The sequence below is a fragment of the Miniopterus schreibersii genome (assembly GCF_964146895.1).
Source record: "Miniopterus schreibersii genome assembly, chromosome: 3".
NCBI lineage: Eukaryota > Metazoa > Chordata > Mammalia > Chiroptera > Miniopteridae > Miniopterus > Miniopterus schreibersii.
Window position 1 is genome coordinate 10,022,076 of NC_138103.1, and position 19,196 is coordinate 10,041,271.

Below are 19,196 nucleotides of genomic sequence, written 5' to 3' on the forward strand. Positions count from 1 at the left end.
AGTATGTCTTGCGCCCTAGCACCTGCTATGACGTGCCCCCACACTTCCCCTCACCACCTCCCGAGCAGGGCAACTGGCTCTGCTGCTCAAGACCACCACTGGGTCTGGGGCAGAGGGGCTAGGGTGACACTTAAGAGCAGGATCTGGGGCAGAGGCCAGAGGAGTGGAGTGGCACCCTCACCGCCCACTCCTGGCTGTGGGATCAACAGGATCAGCTTCCAATCCCAACTTTCGAGGTGGAAACATTTGCCTCCCCAGATCGCTGGAGGTCAGGCCAGATAGTAGAGCCGTTCCCATCCCTCTGACAGGAGTGCTCAGCAGACACTAACCAGCACGTGTGCCCTCACCTGCTGAGGTCTCCCAGCGGCCCCCAGGATGGGTGCTATTTTACAAATGAGGAAAAAACTGAGGCCCAGGGGAGCAGAGCCAGGGTGACACTGACAGGTGGGCCTGACTTCAGTCTCAGAACAGGTGGGGAGAATGAAGGGATCAGCCCCAATTGGTACCATTGCTCCAGCCTCTGGAAGCGTGTGTGGAGGGAAGTCCTGGGGATCGTCGTTTCCTAGGGAGACAGGCTTAGGGCTGGGTTTGGGACCCAGCCTGTAGCTTTGCGGCCCTAGACAAGCCCTTTCCCCTCAGCTTCAGTTCGCTTATCTAAAGAGAATGGTGAATAAAGTCTCCAGAGGCCTTCTGTCAACAGGCTAGTTAATTAGTTTCAGGGCTGGTGCCTCTGGCCCCGCCCCTGGCTTCCCCAGGGCATGGGTGGGTGGTGCAAGCAGAGGCCCCCTCCCCTAGTACCTGCCCCTCCTAACTTCCTGTTTACAGCAGCTGCACAGTCTCAGTCCTTCCTCCCAAGCTATTATGATCACCACGGCAACGAGACTGGTGTTTGTTCCAACAGGTTGGCAGAACCTGACACAAAATTGCAGGGGTGGGGGCACCAGCTCCATGATCCTGGCTCTGGCTCAGGACCTGCCAGTCCCCCAGGGAAGGACAAGCTGCCCATCTCGACTGTTGTCCCCTGAAGAAGGAAGGCAGCTGGTGGCATGGGGTTCAGGCCCCCTCCCCAGCTTCCATGACTCATCTCTGTCCCAAGGAGTTGATGCATATCCTGAACAGCCTCTGCCCCCATTTGCCTGTCTGTGCTGGGTCAGGATGGAAGTAGGGCCTGGGGCGGAGCTTCTAGGCAAACCTAACCTGCAGTGCAGTCTCTAATCCCCCTGCAGTGCTGTCACACACACACACATAGTAGTTGTCTCATCCTGCAAGGACAGGGATAGGGCAGCACGGATGAGTCTGGATCTGGAAGCTGAGACAGGTGGTAGCCCCATCTGAGTGGTGTCCACCCCATCCCTGTGTAAGGGGACAAGCACCCTGTAAGTGGGCAATTCACTGAAAGGCACAGTGGTTATGGTTGGTACCTCCCTGCATGGAGCTATGCTCTAGAGGCCTGTTACCCCAGCCTTTGGCCCTCCCTTCAGCTCACCTGACCCCTGCCCTTCACAGAGAGAACTGTCCTTGCCTCTGGGCCTGAGCCATAGTGGGTTCCAGGCTTGTCTTTCTGTCCTTTGGGATGAAAACTCCAAATTTCGGTCTGACCCCCAAGGACAGGGTGCTCTGAGGGTCCAGCAGGATCGGCCAAAGGCAGGGTTGGGATCCAGGAAACCTGTCTACCTGAGGAACGGAACCTCTGCACAGCCCCCACAGTTCTCCAAGTGTGATCCCAGGATGCCCAGCAGCACCTGGACCTTTGTAGAAATGCAGATGGTCTGCCCCAACCCAGACTTTTGGAATCAGTAGGTTTGGGGTGGGCCAGCAATCTGTGTTAACAAGCTCTCCAGAAGACCACGGTTAAGTTTAATAATGCTGCGTGGATATGGAGTGGGGAGGCCAGAAACGGACCCGAAAGTGGGCTGGGAAATGCGTGGGCAGGGTCCAGCTCCAGCCCTGGGGTTCCACAGGCTGTGATCAGGCCTGTGGCCCAACCTGGGGTGTCTGGGGCCTCATCTGGACCATGGGGAGGATCACCCCAACAGGTAATCAAGGTTGTCATGGGGCATCCTGGGTTGATGACCGCAGCACTCCTCGCCCCAGGTGTGGACTCTCCCCCATGAGAAGAGGGAGCCCTTAGGCTCAAGGTGGTGAAGTCACCAGACCCAGGCCTACTCCAGGTTGACACAGGGGACAGTGCTGAGCTGGGGGTACGACTTTGGAGGCGGTTGCGCAGCCCTTCCCAAAGTCTCTTGTTTGGTTTCAGTGACTCTGGCTTCCTGGTGCCCCCGGGAGGGGTCCTGGCGCGGAGCGGAGCCTGCTCCGGGTCTGCACCCACCTGTGGGTTGACTGACAGCTCTGCGCCCAGGCCCCGGGGGAGGGAGCTCCCTGGCCCGGCTCCGCTAACAGGGGGCGCGGGGGTGCACGGGAAGGGGAGGGGGCGCGCCCGCAGGGGCGGGGCGAGCAGGCCAGGTCCCGCCCCCGCCCCGCCCCCACCCCCGCAGCAGCCGCGGAGGGTCAGCTGCGCTCAGTTGTCCGCACGCCAGGCTGCGAGCGGTGGCCGTCCGGGGCGCCTCCGAGTCGGTGCGAGAGGGGCGCCTGCAGGACCCCATCCCCACGCGCTCCCAGCCCACGGTGAGTGCTGCCACTCCGTCCCGCGCCGTCGAAGCTCCGCCGGCGCCCACCCGGAGGGACCTGGGACGCCGCCCCCTTCAGCCCCTGGGTGCGTACCCCCGGGCGGCACGGGGAGGCCCCGGGGGCGGGAGGTCGTAAAGACACGCCCCCGGCCCCGGGGAAACCGACCGGGGCGCGCTCGGAGGCGTGGGTCTCAGGCCTTTCTGCCCGAGCCCCGGGGGGCACCTCCCCTGGGAGCACAGGAGCGGGAGGGGGGAGGGGATGGTCAGTCTGCGGGGGGGCGGGGGTCTGGGCCGAGGATCCTGGAGACGCTTTGCGGTGTTTCCCAGGCAGCCCGCGGGGGAGGAAGACGCCCCCAGCACACTGTCCCTCCCACCCCCCCGGGGTCCCCGTCCCTCCCCCAAATCCGTGTCATTGAAAGCCCCTCCCGTCCCCTCACCTACCCCAGGGCTCTAGGGGGAGTTAAATACACATATACTCACCTGATCGTCTTCGGAACTTCCTGGACCACCCCCCACTGGGGGAAAGACCCCTACAGAACTTGCGGGGGCCCAGGCTCCCGTGGGTAGCAAGGAGGCGGGGAGGGGGTGGGGGGAAGGGTGTCAGTGAGAGAGGTGGGAGGAGGAACGTTTCTCGGAAACAGGTAAGGACAGGTAAGAGGGGACCTCGAAGGAAGAAAGAACTCACGGAGTCAAACCATTTTTCATGCATTCGTTCTCGAAGCATCCAGCTAGCCCTTGCCGGCTGGTCTCAGGCTTCATGGAGCGCTAACATCTACAGAGCTGGTTAAAATTCATACTCCCAGGCCACTCCCCAGGAAGCAGCATTTGTAATGGGCATTGCCCTCGAGTTGTGCAGGGCAGCACTGTCTGGGAAGTCATCGAGGCCAGGGAGAGATGGGAGCCCCGAAATCAATGAAAGAGAAGGGGGCAGTGGGAGCCAGGTGGGGGCCGGCTGGGAAAAAAGACCAAGAAGATGGCATGGAGAACTAGCACGTGAGGCCAGACATCCTGCCACACCCAGGGCGGCATCAGTGGACCCCCAGGTTGCCAGGGACCTAATTTTGGTAAGAAGGGCATCCCAACACTCTAAAGGTGTTTATTCTCTCCGAGGGTGCCCAGCTGGCCACTGGACATACTGACTATGGAGACCTATCTGGCCTTTTGGTTCAGTTCAGTTACCCCAGACTCACCTGCCTTAGAACCTCAGCTGAGGGGCTAGTGGGAGACTGCGTGGCCTAGAGCCCTGGGTTTGAATTCTGGCTCTGGACAAGTCACCCTAGTCCTGGGCTGTGCAGTGGGATATCCATTTTGCAGAATTGTCATTTCCCTTTCAACCTGGGCCTTGGGGACAGCAGGGGACAAAACAGATCTGACCATTTGGCTTGCTGGACCAATGGGAGCTGTGATTCTGGCCCTGGTGGCTGGGCATTAGCAGGGATGTGCTGTGTTGCTGTCCAGGCCCAGGAGGGCTGGAGACAGGGACAGCTTGGGAAGGAGTCCCATTGGGGCCCCTCACACAGAGGGCGCCCATAGCTCTGTGCCCTGCTCACTCGTGCCACATACGGGCTGAGAGGCTCTGGCAGCCAGTGAGTGCTTCCTGGGGAGATGGCCACAGGCCCACTGTTAATGATAGCTGTGGGTGAGGTGCTGGCTGGCTCCCAAGGCCAAGGCTGTTGGGTGCCACGAGGTCATCAACTGCCCAGACAGCCCAGGATTCCCAGAGGAACCCAAGGAGTTTCTGAGCACTCAGATTGGGCCATCACTCCCAGACACTTGTGCCCCCATCTTGGCAGTGGGCTAAGGGAGTAGGGTGACCCACCTGGACCCCAGGACTGAGGATGTGCTAGGAGCTTAGTGCTTGGACACAGGAGGCCACCTCAGGCCACCTGCTGGCTCTGTGGCCTTGAGCAGTTTCCTAACCATGGGGCCTCAGTTTCCTTATCCAGATGAGGGGAACAGAGCAGCACCCCTCTCCAGGGCCGATCATTATGCGGTGAGATGTTGAGTGGAAAATACAGGTAGGGTGCTGCCCCACCATCTTGAACATTTTGTTCTCACAGACACCTCCATCCCTGCAGCTCAGGCCACTGGGCTCCTGCGTCACATTTGTCTCTGAGATGTAGAGCCCCTGTAGCCCCTGTCACATGCAGACACAGCAGCTGGCGGTTGCCCTGGAAACAGCTTAAGCACTGGCTGCTCCCCTGGCTTTGGGGGCTGCAGGGGGAGGATCCCCGTCTACTCAGCTAGAGGAAGGGGGCCTGTGATGCCCAGCCCGCTGGAGACCTCACAGTTGGCTGTAGGGGCAACAGCCTCTGGAAGCCTGTGCTCAAGCTGCGGAGCCCCCATCTTTGGGGGGAGGCTCCCAGGGACAGGCACTGATAGGTATGAAAGAGGTGAGCCTCATTTCTGGTAACTCTGTAGGGAGACAAGCTGCTTGCCTCTCCTGTCTGGAGGAGGTGGCCTGAGTTGGGGTGGGGGGTATAGACTAAGAACAGCCGCCGCGAAACACCAGGAGACAGAGCTGGGAGCAGGGACCTGGCTTGCTCAACAAAGTCAATTTAGGTCCCACCAGGTGCTAGGTGTGCGGCAGCCCCAGCTCTTCCAGCAGAGCTTAAGATTCTAAGGAAGAGGCAGCAGACGTTTAACAGAGACTGCGCATATGTGGGCATATTCCTGAGCAGCAGCCCGGCCTAGGGGGGTGGCCTGGGCGGGCAGGGCCAAAGTGGTCTCACCTGGCATTCCCATCACTAACTGCCCATGAGACCTGGGCTAGTAGCTCCATCTGGCTGAGTCCCCATTTTGTCAAGTCAAAAGAACAGTAACCCCTGCTCAGGCTGATGTGCCTGGCCTGGAGGTGCCCTCAGTATGTGGACAAGTTCCCATAAGCAAGGAAGGGGGGTCTAGGCAGCCATGCAGAGGCCCTGTGCTGCGCTAAGGGGAGCCTGGTGTGTTCTCACCAGAAGCCAGCAAGCCGGGGCAGGGAGCCAAGGGGTGTACACCTAGCAAGCAGAGGTGACCTGGCAGGAGGTCTGCACTTTGCCATGATAGTTTTCAAGGGGAACACACTGGAGTCTGGGGGGGGCACAGGGCCAGTTGGTACACAACCAGGGGAGAGGTGGGTGCCTGGCTGGGCAGTGCAGTAGAAGGGATGGGCTCGAAGGCCAGCAACTGTTTAGCTGTCTTCCTGCCCTTCTCTTGCGGTCTGCAGAGAACACTGAGCTCCCTGGAGGAAACACGCAGGTGTCACCTGGAGCCGGACCTTCTCCCTTGCTGCCTGTGGCTGGGCAAGGGGAGCCTAGTGCTAGCAATGAGAAGAAGCAGTGAGGCTTCTCAAAGGAAGCCTGGGCCCTGCCACCTGGATGGAAGATGTCCTTGTTACTCAGAAGTACCTGCTGCTGGGTTCGCTGGCTTCAGTCCCTCCCCGAACTGCAGACTTGTTCAGCCCATGCCCTGTTCCCCACAGGTTCTCACCACACAGAGCAGAATGCCCAAGACTGAACTGGCTTCAGAGGGCAGGGCCGGGGGGCAGCCAGGCCCAGGCTTCATTCTTTTCTTGGTAGAGGCCCTTCCCTGTCCCAGCTGTGGCATCTGTGCTGCTCCAAAACACAGTGTCATGGTTGCCATGGAAACATGGGGCACTTGGAGCAGGACAGAGAGGGAGCTGTGGCTCCAAACCCCGCACCTTCCAGGAGGAGCAGGACTTGCCCCGTGTTCTCATTTGCACTGGTTTCAGGGAGTAGGCTCTGCTTTGGGTGGCATTCCAAAGAGTGAGGATGGGGCACTGGCCCTGCTGCAGTTGGGTGAAAACCCCAGCGGTCCCTCCTATGCATTCTGGCCACACGGGGCTGAGGGGCACAGACTTTGTAGGGCACCACCATCACTTCTTACAGCCTTGTCCCATCTCCAAAGCCACCCTGCAGGGATTTCCCATTTTGCAGAGTGGGACATCGTCAAGTGAAAATGACAGTGACCCTCTGCCCAGGCTGATGACTTAGATCAAGTGACTTGGCAGGGGTCCTCGTGGCCCCCTGGATGCCCAGCACAGTCCAGGGTAGGGGGTGATCTCACGGGCCTCTCCCCTCCCAACCCCATGCCTTTGGTGGCCATGATGGTGCCAGTTCTGCTCTCCCAGAGGTGCCCCCTCCTCCTGCCTCAGGCTGTCCCCAGGATCATGGCTTTTGTTGGTTTCTGGTTAATTCAGTAATTGCTAAATGTGGCATGTGAAGTGCTTATTGGGGACCATATGGCAATGCTGCTGAACTAATGAAGGAGCAGACGACTGGAAGCCACGGCCATGCTCTCTGCCCACAGGTCACCCACCATGTCCACCTTGCTGGAGATCAAGAGCAGTGTGCTCAGGCAGGTGCAGGTCTGCCCGTCCTTCCGCCGGAGGACTGAGGAGGAGCCGGGGAGCGCCAGTGCTGACCCGCAGGAGCCTGCCACGGGGGCCTGGTGGGTGTCCCATGGCCCAAAGGGAGGGTCTGAACCCAAGGCTGTGGCGTGCCCTGTGGACATCGCACTGTGCTCTGAGGCATGCCTTGGGTCCTGAGCAGAGCGGTGTGTGCTGTGAGCCCTGAGCTTTGGGGAGGGCCTGCTGACCCCGAGCCTGGCCTTTCTCGGCAGGAAACCAGGGGATGGTGTGGAGTTCTTCACCCACATGCGCCTCATCCTGAGGAAGAGGGAAGGCAGACGGGGCCTGCCGTGCCCTGAGGTGAGGAGGGATCTCGGGCTCGGCTGTGCAGCATGGGGGGCACTGTGCCCGGCCTCCTCACCTGCCCCCTCCACATCTGCCTCCATCCTTCCACTCGCTCCCTGGATCACCCCCCACCCAGCCAGCCACAGAATCCCCACCTTTGGAGACCCTCACCCCAGTAACCCCCTCTTAGGTCCTTTTGCGCAGCAGCTCACCAGCCCCCACTGAGCCTGTGGACCCCAACCGTGGCCTGAGAGCCCTGACCCAGGAGGAGGTAAGAGGGAAGGGGTTCTGGCCCCAGGGTGGGGCTGTGTGCCAGGCTCATAGTCTGGGAATAGGTGGACAGTAAAGGTGCCTGGGGTGATGGGCCAGGCATCCCCATGGAAGTAAGGAGCAGAGGTCAGGGATGAGGAGGGGCTCAGTGGAGGGTTGGGCAGGTTCAAAGGCACTGAGGCAGGGAGTGGGTTATGCCAGTGGGAGGAGCTGCTGAGGAGTGGGGGCTGGACACACAGGCAGGGGGTGGTTCCAAGGAGCCTAAAGGGAGACAGGTGTGGTGGCAAGGGACTCAAGGTGTCCTCCCCACACCACCCAGGTAGAGATGCTCTACGAGGAAGCTTTATACACCGTCCTTTATCAAGCAGGGACCATGGGTCCCGACCAGGTGGATGACCAGGAGGCCCTACTGAGCTACCTTCAGCAGGTGAGCCCCATTGGCCCCGTCTATCCTGCTCTGAAAAGGACTGAGACCACTGCCCACCACTAACCCCTCCCACACCTGCTGACATCACTGTCACCTGAACAACACACACATATGTGCCCCAAGTACACAACACACACATTTGTGTGTGCACAGGCAGACACACATACAGCTGACAGGCACACCCAGAAGGATGGACAGACACATGCACACAGAAAGGTGGAAAGAAGAATAGACAGACACACCTTTCCTCCTCCACACCTTGCTCCCCCCACCCAAGGCATTTGCAGTCAGACATCCATGGCTGGGGCCATGCCTGAGGTCCCCAGGGTGATGGCCAGCCTTGCTTTGGGGGTCACCTGGGCCCTCACACCTGCCTGCCCTCCGCAGGTGTTTGACACCAGCCCTGAGGAGCATACAGAGGCCATTGAGTGTGTGAAGAAAGCCAAGGTGAGGCTGCCACCTGCCTGTGCAGAGCTGACCAGCCACAGCGCCCATGTTCAAGGACCAGGGGGAGGGGGCACAAGGCAGCGCCCTCATGTTCACACTGAACCCCTAGAGGCCCCTCAGCACCCCTCTGCCCACAGGCCCCTACATACAGCCTGAAAGTGTCTGTCACGCGTGCCAAGAATCTGCTGGCCAAAGATCCCAATGGTGAGTGAGGACTGGCCTGGACAGTAGCTGCTCCCAGACCTGGTGACCATGGAGGGGAGGAGGGCCTGTGATTGGGGACTGAGTCACCTGCTGTGTCCCAGGCTTCAGTGATCCATACTGCATGCTGGGCATCCTGTCAGCCTCGGGCACCCCACGGGAGCCAGGCCCACACAAGGAGCAGCGCTTCAGCTTCCGCAAGGGTGCCAAGCGTGGCAGCCCGCTGCCAGCTAAGTGCATCCAGGTCACCGAGGTCAAGAGCAGCACCCTGAACCCTGTCTGGAACGAGCACTTCCTCTTGTAAGCTCCCTCACCCAGCAGATGGTTGGACAGGGGACTGCCTGCAGTGCCAGAGCCAGTCCTGGGGATGCATGGGGGCGGCAAGTGACCATGAGGGTCACAGCTCACAGCTGTACATGGTCTCTGCCAGCCCTAGGGAACCAAGGCACCTGGTCAAATGCCTACTTTTCAGAGGAGAAAACTAAGTCTCAAGAGAGAGACTCATGTCCGCTGGGCCACACAGTCTGTCATGGACCCCTCCCTGTGGCTCCTGAAATTGTCCCTGTCCCAGCCCTGGGCAGAGGATCACCTCAGACCCTCATGGGTTTCTATTTTCCTTGTAGTGAGATTGAAGATGTCAGCACGGACCAGCTGCACCTGGACATCTGGTATAGGCCCCTGTGCCCTGCAGGGCAGGGGGTGTGGGTGCCTCTGGTCTAAGGATATTGGGAGGGGGCACTCAGGGCTGGGCTGGGCTCCAGACAAGCCAGGTGACCCCCTTCTTCAGGGACCATGACGATGATGTGTCCCTGGTGGAAGCATGCAGGAAGCTAAATGAGGTCATTGGCCTGAAGGGCATGAGCAGGTACAGCAGTTGGGACCCTTGTGCCCCACCCCCCCAGCTGGTGGTGGCTCCCCAGGGGCCACAGGTGTGATGCTTACCCTGCTGTGCCCAGGTATTTCAAACAGATTGTCAAGTCAGCCCGTACAAATGGAAGGGCTGGGTCCACAGAGGACCACACTGACGACTTCCTGGGGTGCCTCAACATACCCATCCGGGTGAGTGGGTGCAGAGGCTTCACTCATGGAGCACCTGCTTGTGGGTGCCTAACCCTCCTGGGATATTACCTACAGTGGCTATGTCCTGTAGTCCCCAAGTCTCCCATCCTTCTTGGGCTGGGGGGAGAACCTTGCTGGGGTGGGGCAGGGACAGCCTCCTTGGGACTCTCTGTCCAGGGACCCTTGAACACTCACTTTGTGCTAGTCCCCCAGTTCAGTGGGAAGCGCGGAGGCCTGTGTTTTCCCCACAGTCCCACAGTCCCACAGCCCCACAGTCTCTGTGCGGGGGGAGAGGAATCTCCAGTCTGAACCCCCTTCCCGCAGGAGGTGCCTGTAGCTGGTGAGGACCGATGGTTCAAGCTGGAACCACGCTCCAGCGCCTCCCGCGTGCAGGGAGACTGCCAGCTGGTGCTCAAGCTGATCACCACGCAGGTGGGAAGCCGTGGGGAATAATGGGGACCCCTGCCCTTAACCCCAGCCCGTGGCTCGGGCACCTGGTGAAGGGCGGGCGCTGTTCCTTACAGAGGGACACGGCCATGAGCCGGCGCGGGCGGTCGGGCTTCCTGTCCTACCTGCTGCTGCTCAACCGTCTGCTGCAGTTCGAGCACCGAGCCGGAGAGGTAGAGGCGCCCTGGGGACCCCAGGGCAGGGGGCGCGGCCGGGGGAGGGCAAGCGAGGGGGACCGCAATCGGGAGGGGATGGGGGTCTCCCACCTCCACCCACGCCCAGCCCCTCCCCAGCCCAACTCGAGCAGCTGGCGGGGCGAGCTCAGCGCGCCGGCGGCCACGGTGCTCTGCCTGCACGGCGCCCAGAGCAACCTGTCTGCGCTGCAGCTGGCGGTCCTGTGAGTGGGCGGGACGCGCGGGGAAGGGCGGGCGGGGCCGGGGGTGGGCGGAGCATGAGAAGGGCATTCCCGGGAGTGGGCGTGGCGTTTGGAGGTCTTTGGATGTGGGGGTCCTGCCCGACGCCGCTGCCCTGGCTCTGGGCCGGGGGCGCCCCTACAGGCATTGGCAGGCCAGCAGCCGCCACCATCAGACCTGCACCCTGGACTACGGCTACCTGCTGGGACTGCTGGAGGACATGCAGGCGCACTGGGAGGAGGCGGCCTCGCTGCCCCAGGAGCAGGTGGGCGTGGCCGTGTGGCCTGAAAATGTTCCTGGAGGGTGTGCTGGGCGCCTGCTCGGGCTGGGGCAGCAGTGAGGGGCCGAGTCCTCCCTCTGTCGGGTTCACGGTCCGTGAGGGCGGTAGGGCGTTGATGTAGGAGAGAGCAAGTGGGAAGAAATACAGGATAGGGGTGTGTTGGAGGAAGGTCATGCACTGCAGCTGGTGAGCAACAGAGGGACTTCGGGCGCTGCAGACAGAGCGGAGAACAGCAGGTGGTGCAAACGCGAGGCCACCTGTGCCGCTAGGGGGAGCTATGGAGGCTGAGGTTGGAGAGGCCAGCTGGAGAGGTCAATGCGGTTGGAGGCTGCTCCTCAGCTCAGAGCTTCGATTACCCGCTAGCCCGCCAGGGGGAGGATCCGAGGGATCAGTCCTGAAGGGCCCTATGTCCCCAGGAGGAGAGCCTGGCTGACAGCTTCTCTGCCTTCTCCGAGTTTGCGCTGAGGCTGCTGCGCCAGCTCCGGGACTACTTCCCCGCCACCAACAGCACAGCCATACACCGCCTGGAGCTGCTGCTGAAGTGGGTGCAGCTGCTAGCACAAGGGGGGTAGGGGACCAGGTGGGGCAGCCACCAGTCAGCTGTGGCTCCTCAACCAGGTGTCTGGACAAGCTGCAGCTCTTCCAGCCTTCCTTTGAAGTCTGCCCCTTTGAGACGGAGCTTAACATGGACATCGCTGCTTCCCTGAAAGTACGGCTGGTAGCCTGGCCTGGGCTAACTGCCCAGCCCCTGCCCTGCACCACTCAGCCGCCCGTGCCCCACCCACTGCTCCTGGACCTGCTGTAACCCAGGCCCTCTGCCCTTCATTGCCCTTCTTCCTTCCCACCCACCATACTGCCTCTATGGCTTCCCTTTTAGAGAGGCAACCGGGAATGGTATGACAGGCTCCTGAACGCCAAGAGCCCTCGAGAGCAGGTACAGCTTAGAAAGGGCATGGCCATTTGTGGGTGGAGTGGCAGGTGGGTGCAGGCCAAAAGATCAGTGTGAACAGTGCTTCCTTGCAGCCAGGGCTGCAGCGACTTGCTGGACTGGTTGAGCTGGTTGATGCCATCTACGAGGACCTGCAGTCCTGCTACAGCATCTATGCCAGCCTCTTCCACAGGTAGCGCTCAGGACTCTTCCTGCTGCCCCTGCAGTGCTGACACTGGGGCGAGGGGCCAGGGGTGAGCAGGTGTCTGTGTGTCCTTTGCAGCATCATCAAGATTGATTTCTTTACTCTCACTTTCCGGCAGCTGGAGCGTCTGGTGAGGCAGCGGGATGGGGAGAGGCTTCCCGGCTGGGAAGGGGTCTGGGTTTCTTTGTTGCTGGCAACCTGACTCCACCTTTCTGGGCAGGTAGCTGAAGAGGTGTGGGTACTGACGGAGGACTTGAGCCCCAAAATGAACCTTGAGGTGGCCTCACGGCTCTTTGAGCTCTACCTGTCCCTGGCAGACATCCAGTGCTTTTGGAGCAGCATCCTGGGCCGGTGGGTGTCCTGTCCCACCTACTTCCCATTCCCCCCTCCCTCCACTTGCACCCTTCCTGCACCTGTTCCCCTCCCTCCACCTGTTCCTCTAACCCACCCATCTGATACCTTCCTTCCCCTCCCTCACCTATCCCCCTCTGCCATTCTCTGGCTTCTCTAGGAGGGCTCCGGAACGGAAGCCCAAGGCCCCTGTGCAGGAGGCTCTCCTGGGTACTCCTTAGGCCGGGGACCCTGGGCCATGCTGTCTCAGGGTGTTGGAGTTGGGTGGGCGTGCTTTGACTGGCTGGCCTCTTGTTGCAGGGACAGCAGCTCCCTGGCTCTGATTGGCATCCATGTCCCATTCCTACCTGCTGTAAAGCTTTGGCTGCAGGTGCTGCGGGACCAGGCCAAATGGAGGCTTCAGGGAGCTGTTGATGTGGACACAGTAAGTGAGCACCCAGTCTGAGTAGTGGGACTCATCTGGGGCCCCCCAAAACCCAGATCTCCTTTTGCCTTCCCAGCTGGAGCCTATGGACAACTCTTCCAAACACAGCAGTTCCGCAGCCACTGCAAGTCTCTGCTTCAGCCACATCCAGGAGCTGTGGGCTTGTTTGGCATGGCCAGACCCTGCCCAGGCCCAGGGGTTGGGCACCCAGCTTAGCCAGGTGGGAACTACAGCCTGAGAATAGGTCGGGGCAGCAGGGCCAGGGGATGTGGCCCATAGCTGTGAGCCCATGTCCTTCCAGGACCTGTGTGAGGCTGCCCTCTTCTACACTGAGCTGCTGCGCAAGAAGGTGGACACTCAGCCCAGGGCCTCAGGAGAGGCAGTGAGCGAGCCGGTGAGTGGGCTGGTGGGCAGGTAGAAGGGGGCAGGAGGCTGGGTGGGGCCACCACCTGACCACAGGAACACTATTCTTCATCCCACACACATCTGGCACCTCTCTCCAGCTCTGTGTGGTCCTCAACAATGTGGAGCTCCTGCGTAAGGCTGTTGGCCAGGCACTACGAGGCCTGGCATGGCCAGAGGGGGCCTCGGGGCTCGCAGGAGGGCTCCCGCGCCCCCTGCTCAGCTGCACACAGACGCTGGATGAGGACCTGCAGCGGGAGGCCTGCACTGTGACTGCGCACCTGACCTCCAAGGTGGGCAAGGAGGGCAAGGAAGGTGGGGCAGGGACCTGGCGTTGCCCACCTCCCCCCTCCCCCCCCCCAGTGCTGAGCACTGCTGTCCCTTAGATGGTGGGTGATATCAGAAAGTATGTGCAGCATGTCAGCCTCTCGCCCGACTCCATCCAGAACGACGAGGTGAGTGTGTGGTCAGCTGAGGGCTCAGCCTGGTGGGGGTGCGACGGGGCCAGGGGCAGTTTGACCCTGAGGACCCACCCCCACCCCTGCAGGCTGTGGCCCCACTCATGAAATACCTGGATGAGAAGCTGGCCCTGCTGAACGCCTTGCTGGTGAAGGAGAACCTGGACAGGTAGGGACTGGGGTGGGCAGAGCAGGGCAGGCCAGGATCCAGTCACTGATGCTGTGTCACTGCAGGGTGCTAGAGGCTCTCTGGGAGCTGCTCCTGCAGGCCATTCTGCAGGCACTGGGCACCAACCTTGACGTCTCTGCCGACTTCTACAGCCGCTTCCACTTCACACTGGAGGTAGGACCTTGTGGAGGTGTCCCCCCTCTGCTGGGCTCCAGGGGACAAGGCTACTGCCCTTCCCCTTGACCCTGCTGTCCCATACCAGGATGCATTGGCTTGCCAAGTTTGGATAGTTCTTTCTCTGGTAACCCACCAGGGCAGCATTTCCTCCCTGGCAGCCCACCTGGGTCAGCAGCATCTGGGCTACCTGTTGAAACAGCCGTCTGTCTCAGGCACCAGCATTTTCCTATACTTGGGGGCTTCTGATGTGCCCCTGGTGTGATAGGTGTCTCTGCCCGGGGCTCCCAAGATCCTGGTGCTACACAAACTCAGGGCTCCAGATGTGTCAGTCCACTGTCCCCAGCACATGCCAGAACCTTACATCTTTCCCTTCTTGCCCTGCCCTAGGCCCTGGTCACTTTTTTCCATGCAGACGGACAGGGTCTGCCCCTGGAGAACCTGAGGGATGGGAGCTACAAGGTGAGGCCTAACCCTGGGCCACTGCCCTGCACTAGCCTGTGCCTTCAGGAGCCTGTGGGCTGAAGGGGCTGGCGTCCCCCTCTCCACATTCTTCCCTCCCGTCCCTGCAGAGGCTGGAGGAGGAGCTGCGCCTACACAAGTGCTCCACCCGCGAGTGCATCGAGCAGTATTACCTGGACAAACTCAAGCAGGTACGAGGCCCAGGTGTGGGCACACAGCCTTACCCCAGAGCTCCTGAGCTGGGCTCACCAGCCCATGGGCCTTTTTGTAGAGGTCCCTGGAGCAGAACCGGTGTGGGCGCCTGAGTGTCTGTTGCTACTACGAGGCAGCTGAGCAGCGGCTGGTGGTGGAGGTGCTGCACGCTGCTGACCTACTTCCCCTGGACACCAATGGTGAGGGGCAGAGGCATGGCTAGGTGGGGACAGGCCAGTGAGATGGTGGCAGTCTGCTAACGGCCCTGCCCTCCAGGCCTGAGTGACCCCTTTGTGATCGTGGAGCTGGGCCCACCACACCTCTTCCCACTGGTTCATAGCCAGAGGACCCAGGTCAAAAGCCGAACACTGCACCCAGTATACGACGAACTCTTCTATTTGTAAGTGTTGCCCCCACCTGCCCAACACCAGGCCAAGCAGGGAGCAGGGCTCTAGGTGACTGCGCTCTGCCTACAGCTCTGTGCCAGCAGAGGCATGCCGCCGCCGTGGTGCCTGTGTGCTATTTACGGTCATGGACCACGACTGGCTGTCCACCAACGACTTTGCAGGGGAGGCAGCCCTCGGCTTGGGTAGCATTGGCGGCATTGTGCGGCCTCAGGTTGCGGGGAGCACAAGGGCTGGGCAGCCTGTCACCCTGCACCTGCGCCGGCCCAGAGCCCAGGGTGAGTGGGGGGCCAGGGGGGCGGTGGGTCTGAGGGCTGGCAGGGCCTGATGCTGTCCCTGCCCTCCTGCCTGCAGTAAAGTCTGCACTGAGGATGCTGGAAGGCCGCACCAACCGGGAGGCACAGGAGTTTGTCAAGAGACTTAGGGAGCTGGAGAAATTCATGGAGGCGGACCCATGAGCCCCCTGCAGCTACCAGCCCCAGAACCTCCCCAAATCCTCATGGTGTCATCTCAGCTTAGTATAGCCAGGGCTTGTGGTGCCCCCTCCCCTGCTGTGTGGCATTCGTGCTGTGGCTGGGCCACCCGGCTCCTGTCTGCCCTGGTGTGTCCATGTGGTATATGCTATGAACTCCTTGCACCCAGCAAGCACCCCCTAACCCTGTATATGGGTGGCCAACTTGGCAGGGCCTGGCCAGCAGCTGCCCCCTGAACAGGGAGCAGAGGAAGCCTGGCCACCAGATGAGCTTCCCCACCTGCTTCCTGGGGGTTCCACAGCCCCAGGGTGGGCAGGCACTCAGTTCTCAGTGGGGGGCTTTTCCCCACAGGGGACATTAGGTCATGTCTGGAGACATTTTTGGTTGTCACACCTGGAGGTTGAAGGGGGGTACTTTGAAAGTTCAGGGATGCTGCTTAATATCCTGCAATAAGCTAGACAGCACTCTCTCCCCAACTAAGAATGGTCTACTCCCAATATCACCAGTGCCACAGCAGAGCTGTCTTAGAAGCAGCTCTGTTCTTGTCTCTCTCGGTGTTGGGTGGAGGGCAGGAGCTCACTACGCTGAAAGGCAGGAAGGCCAAGGTTTGAGTCTGAACAATCCAAACCTTAGAGTGAAGCAGCTCCCAGGGCCCCAGGTGGAGGGAGAAAATGAGCAGCCACAGTGTTCTCACCCTCTCTGGGCTCAAGAACTCTCCACCCACGGAGGGCATATGGAGGAGAGTAAGTTTACTAAGAGTGTCATAGGTCTCCAGTCCCCGACCTGAATCCTAGGCCCAGGAGAGGGTCCCTTGAGTCACTCTATGAGGCTGGTGGGTCAGTATAAGGGGCTCCGTGCTGACTAGTCACCTGTCTGGCTTGTTCTTTCTTGTTTGTGCCCACGCAAGACCTAGTCCATGGCCTGCCAACCCCACTGCCCAGACCTTTCCAGGCTGGGTCTGCCTCACTAGAAGCTGAAAGCCCCCCCAAGCACCCAAGCCAAGTGCAAAGAAAGAGGCTCATAAAGTCTCCCTGTCTGCACCTTCATTGGGGACTCTGAGGCAGGACCCAGAGCAAGGTCATGATAGAAACTTTGGGAGATAACCCAACATAGTCCAGTGCTGCTCACAGATGCAATGAGCAGAGGCTCCCAGGCCTGTCTTTGTTCCCACCAGTCCCACTGCAGTCTCTACATTTCCTCATCACTCTGCCTTGAAAAATACACGTCTGCAACCTTCAGTCTCTCTGTCGTTTCTTGATTCCTTTCCAAACCTCGGTGGGGGCCCTGGTCTCTGACCCCTGTTCCAGAGTCTCCTCCTCTTCTGGGCTGCTGCTGCAGCAGCAGCCTCCATCCTCAGCTTCAGGCCTAATTTCCTCAGACGACTCCTCACTGTCGCTGTCACCAGTGTCCCTGGGCAGCCTGGAAGGAGAGGTGTGTTCATTAAAGGCACCATCTGTGGCTCATCTGAGGTAATCCTTCCCTGGCATGCTGACCCACAGAAGCGCCCAGACTGAGTACAAATTCCTCATACTCCCTGTGTTCTCAAAACCAAAACCTCTCAGTGGGACATCCAGACCCCTCATTTCCACAGTCAACCTCACACCCCCACCCTGTTCTCATGCAGGAGGAAGGGCTGAGGCCAGAGGCTGAGGACAGCCTGGGTCTGAGCTGTCAGAAATTGGGAAGCTTGAGGACTTACTGGGTGCCAGCCATGGGCCTGTTGGGATTTGCAAACTCTCGCCCTGAATCCACGTCAAAGGGATCTGAACAGAGGGAGCAAAAAGGACAGTGACATATAGGTGAGCTTTGAGCAGAACCCAGCCTTCCACCCTTGCAGCTTCTCAAAGAGGTGGCAAGCATGGAGGGTCCTGGCTCCCACCCATAAAGGGGCTCACATCCATGCCAGTCCTCACCAATCTCCTCCTCTGGGCGTTCCTTGGCATGGGCCAGGAACTCCTGTTCTGCCTGCAGCACCTCCTCTGGGCTGCAGCAAGCTGCATACTTGTCCAGGAGCTCACGGTTCAGGTCTAGAAAGCCCTTGCCCCACTTGAACTTCCGCAGCAAAATGACAGCAAGGTCTGAGAAGCCTGAAGCCGCAGAAACAGGAAACCCAAGAATGTCAACAATCCCTTTCCAATCCCGAACACGTCCCCAGCATACTCAATGCTGTCCCAGGAACTAAAAGTCCCTGCTAGACACCATCCTACAGTCCAGACAGCCCATGCCTGCCTCTGCAGCCCACTAAATCCTGCCCATGTCTCATGGGGCTGCCCAGATGGGCCTCTATGAAGACCATAAATTCTCTGAGGATGAGCTGAAGGGTGATGGAGGGCTCTCAGGGCAGTGGTGCCAAGATAGCAAGGCCAAATATGAGTGCTTGCAGGCCAGCTATTCGTTTTGCCACCTCAACCCCACAGAGCAAGAACTTTTAAGTAGGAATTGAGATAGAAACCCTGGCCTGTCCATCTCAGCCACCTCTGTACACACCCGTGAGTTTCTCTTGGGACTTGTCAGTAGAAAACACATTGCTGGGAGCACAGCCAGGCCTCCAGGCTGCCAGGCCCTGACACTCACCCAGGATGCAGAAGGTGGCGGCAAAAGCCTCCACACAGGACAGTTTGCAGGGCCGGCCATAGTTCACGGGGTTGGCGGCCACCAGGTGGGGCAGCAGCCGAAAGTGACTCCCCCGCATCTTCCCAAACGGGGTCTCCTCCAGCCTGGCCCACGAGCAGTCGATGACAGCCATCCCCGACTGTGCCACCAGCTGTCTGCCAGGAGCAGCACAGGGTTCTAGGGGCCAGCACCACCTTGGTGATGGCCCCTAGAACGTATTTCCCTGGAAACTGGCCTCACTGGGGATACAAGAACATCATTCCCCTGCCTCAACCCCAAGGGGCCTTACAGGCCAAGCTTTGAGGCAGCTAGAAAACTAGAACAGGCTCATTTAATCACGTGACAAACGTTTATTTGTGATCTATATCCTGGGCTCTGTGCTAGGCAATGGGGGCAAACCAGACAGGTATAAACAGGTGAGCCCCGAAAGGAATGATGCGCGTCCAAGCAGGAATCCCGCCCATTCCTACTCCCTCCTCCTCCCCCGGCCTCTCGCGCTTACCTGTCAGCGGGGGACACATACTGAGAGCCCATGGGGCTGAGCACGAGGCCGCCGAACCTGTGGCCCAGACGCAGACAGCGCACCAGGCCCAGGCGGGCCAGCTTGCGGCCGGTGCAGCGCCGGGGGTCGCAGTGGCCCAGCTCCCACATGGCTAGCGTGCAAGGCAGACGCGCCGGGCTCCGGCCGTCCATGTCCTCGGCGGTCTCTGTCTCCAGGGACGCTGCACCAGGCAGAGAATGGGACCGGGCCTCACGCGCGGCCCCGCCGGCCCGCCCTGGGCCTCCAACCCCAGCCCCGGCCCCAGCCCCAGCCCCGACCCCGCGTCCCGATCACGCCCCACTTACAGCGCAGCGCGACGCCCACCTCCTCGGCGAACGCTTCCAGAGAGCGGCCTGCGGGACGCCGGGTGCGGCCGCCTTCGGCCCCACGCCCGCGCGCTGCCCTCCGGCCGCGCATAGCTGGGAGCAGGGTCCCGGAGACCCACGGGCGAGCCCCTCCGCCGGCAGCCGCGAAGCGCGCACAGAGCCTGAGCCCGGCGCCACTTCTATTTCCGGCGCTCACGTGACCTGGCG

The 19,196-nt window shown here is 60.5% G+C and overlaps 2 protein-coding genes across 3 annotated transcripts; one reads left to right on the plus strand and one right to left on the minus strand.

Moving 5' to 3' along the window:
- Nucleotides 1-2,499: 2,499 nt before the first annotated feature.
- BAIAP3 (BAI1 associated protein 3) lies at nt 2,500-16,746 on the plus strand. 2 transcript variants are annotated; one of them, XM_081133508.1, is made up of 34 exons: nt 2,500-2,713; nt 6,939-7,079; nt 7,251-7,338; nt 7,514-7,594; nt 7,913-8,020; nt 8,408-8,467; nt 8,605-8,671; nt 8,773-8,968; nt 9,292-9,336; nt 9,456-9,533; nt 9,625-9,727; nt 10,052-10,159; nt 10,252-10,347; nt 10,468-10,571; nt 10,732-10,852; nt 11,284-11,408; nt 11,486-11,576; nt 11,745-11,801; nt 11,891-11,988; nt 12,079-12,130; nt 12,221-12,351; nt 12,652-12,775; nt 12,852-12,995; nt 13,077-13,169; nt 13,279-13,470; nt 13,564-13,632; nt 13,725-13,804; nt 13,870-13,978; nt 14,369-14,440; nt 14,551-14,631; nt 14,712-14,832; nt 14,909-15,032; nt 15,109-15,314; nt 15,391-16,746. In XM_081133508.1, exons 2-34 carry the CDS (start codon nt 6,949-6,951, stop codon nt 15,492-15,494), a joined length of 3,459 nt encoding a protein of 1,152 aa, XP_080989634.1. In that variant the 5' UTR covers nt 2,500-2,713; nt 6,939-6,948; the 3' UTR covers nt 15,495-16,746. The 2 variants fall into 2 exon arrangements, with proteins under 2 accessions (XP_080989634.1, XP_080989633.1); XM_081133507.1 differs by having other exon boundaries at nt 2,500-2,625.
- On the minus strand, nt 16,199-19,192 carry TSR3 (TSR3 ribosome maturation factor). The gene is made up of 6 exons (XM_081133509.1): nt 18,969-19,192; nt 18,625-18,844; nt 18,084-18,277; nt 17,423-17,596; nt 17,209-17,272; nt 16,199-16,928 (listed from the first exon to the last, which is right to left on the minus strand). The coding sequence occupies exons 1-6, from the start codon at nt 19,078-19,080 to the stop codon at nt 16,745-16,747; spliced, it is 948 nt and encodes a 315-aa protein (XP_080989635.1). The 5' UTR covers nt 19,081-19,192; the 3' UTR covers nt 16,199-16,744.
- Between the last annotated feature and the right edge of the window lie 4 nt (nt 19,193-19,196).

Bases quoted from the DNA above. Each gene is read 5' to 3' on its own strand.
- BAIAP3 (XM_081133508.1), top strand. From the start codon at position 6,949: ATGTCCACCTTGCTGGAGATCAAGAGCAGTGTGCTCAGGCAGGTGCAG. The intron at 14,632-14,711 runs GTACGAGGCCCA...GCCTTTTTGTAG, and splicing joins ACCTGGACAAACTCAAGCAG to AGGTCCCTGGAGCAGAACCG. The intron at 15,315-15,390 runs GTGAGTGGGGGG...TCCTGCCTGCAG, and splicing joins GCGCCGGCCCAGAGCCCAGG to TAAAGTCTGCACTGAGGATG.
- TSR3 (XM_081133509.1), bottom strand. From the start codon at position 19,080: ATGCGCGGCCGGAGGGCAGCGCGCGGGCGTGGGGCCGAAGGCGGCCGC. The intron at 18,845-18,968 runs GTAAGTGGGGCG...TGCCTGGTGCAG, and splicing joins GGTGGGCGTCGCGCTGCGCT to CGTCCCTGGAGACAGAGACC. The intron at 16,929-17,208 runs GTAAGTCCTCAA...CTCTCCTTCCAG, and splicing joins AGGCCCATGGCTGGCACCCA to GCTGCCCAGGGACACTGGTG.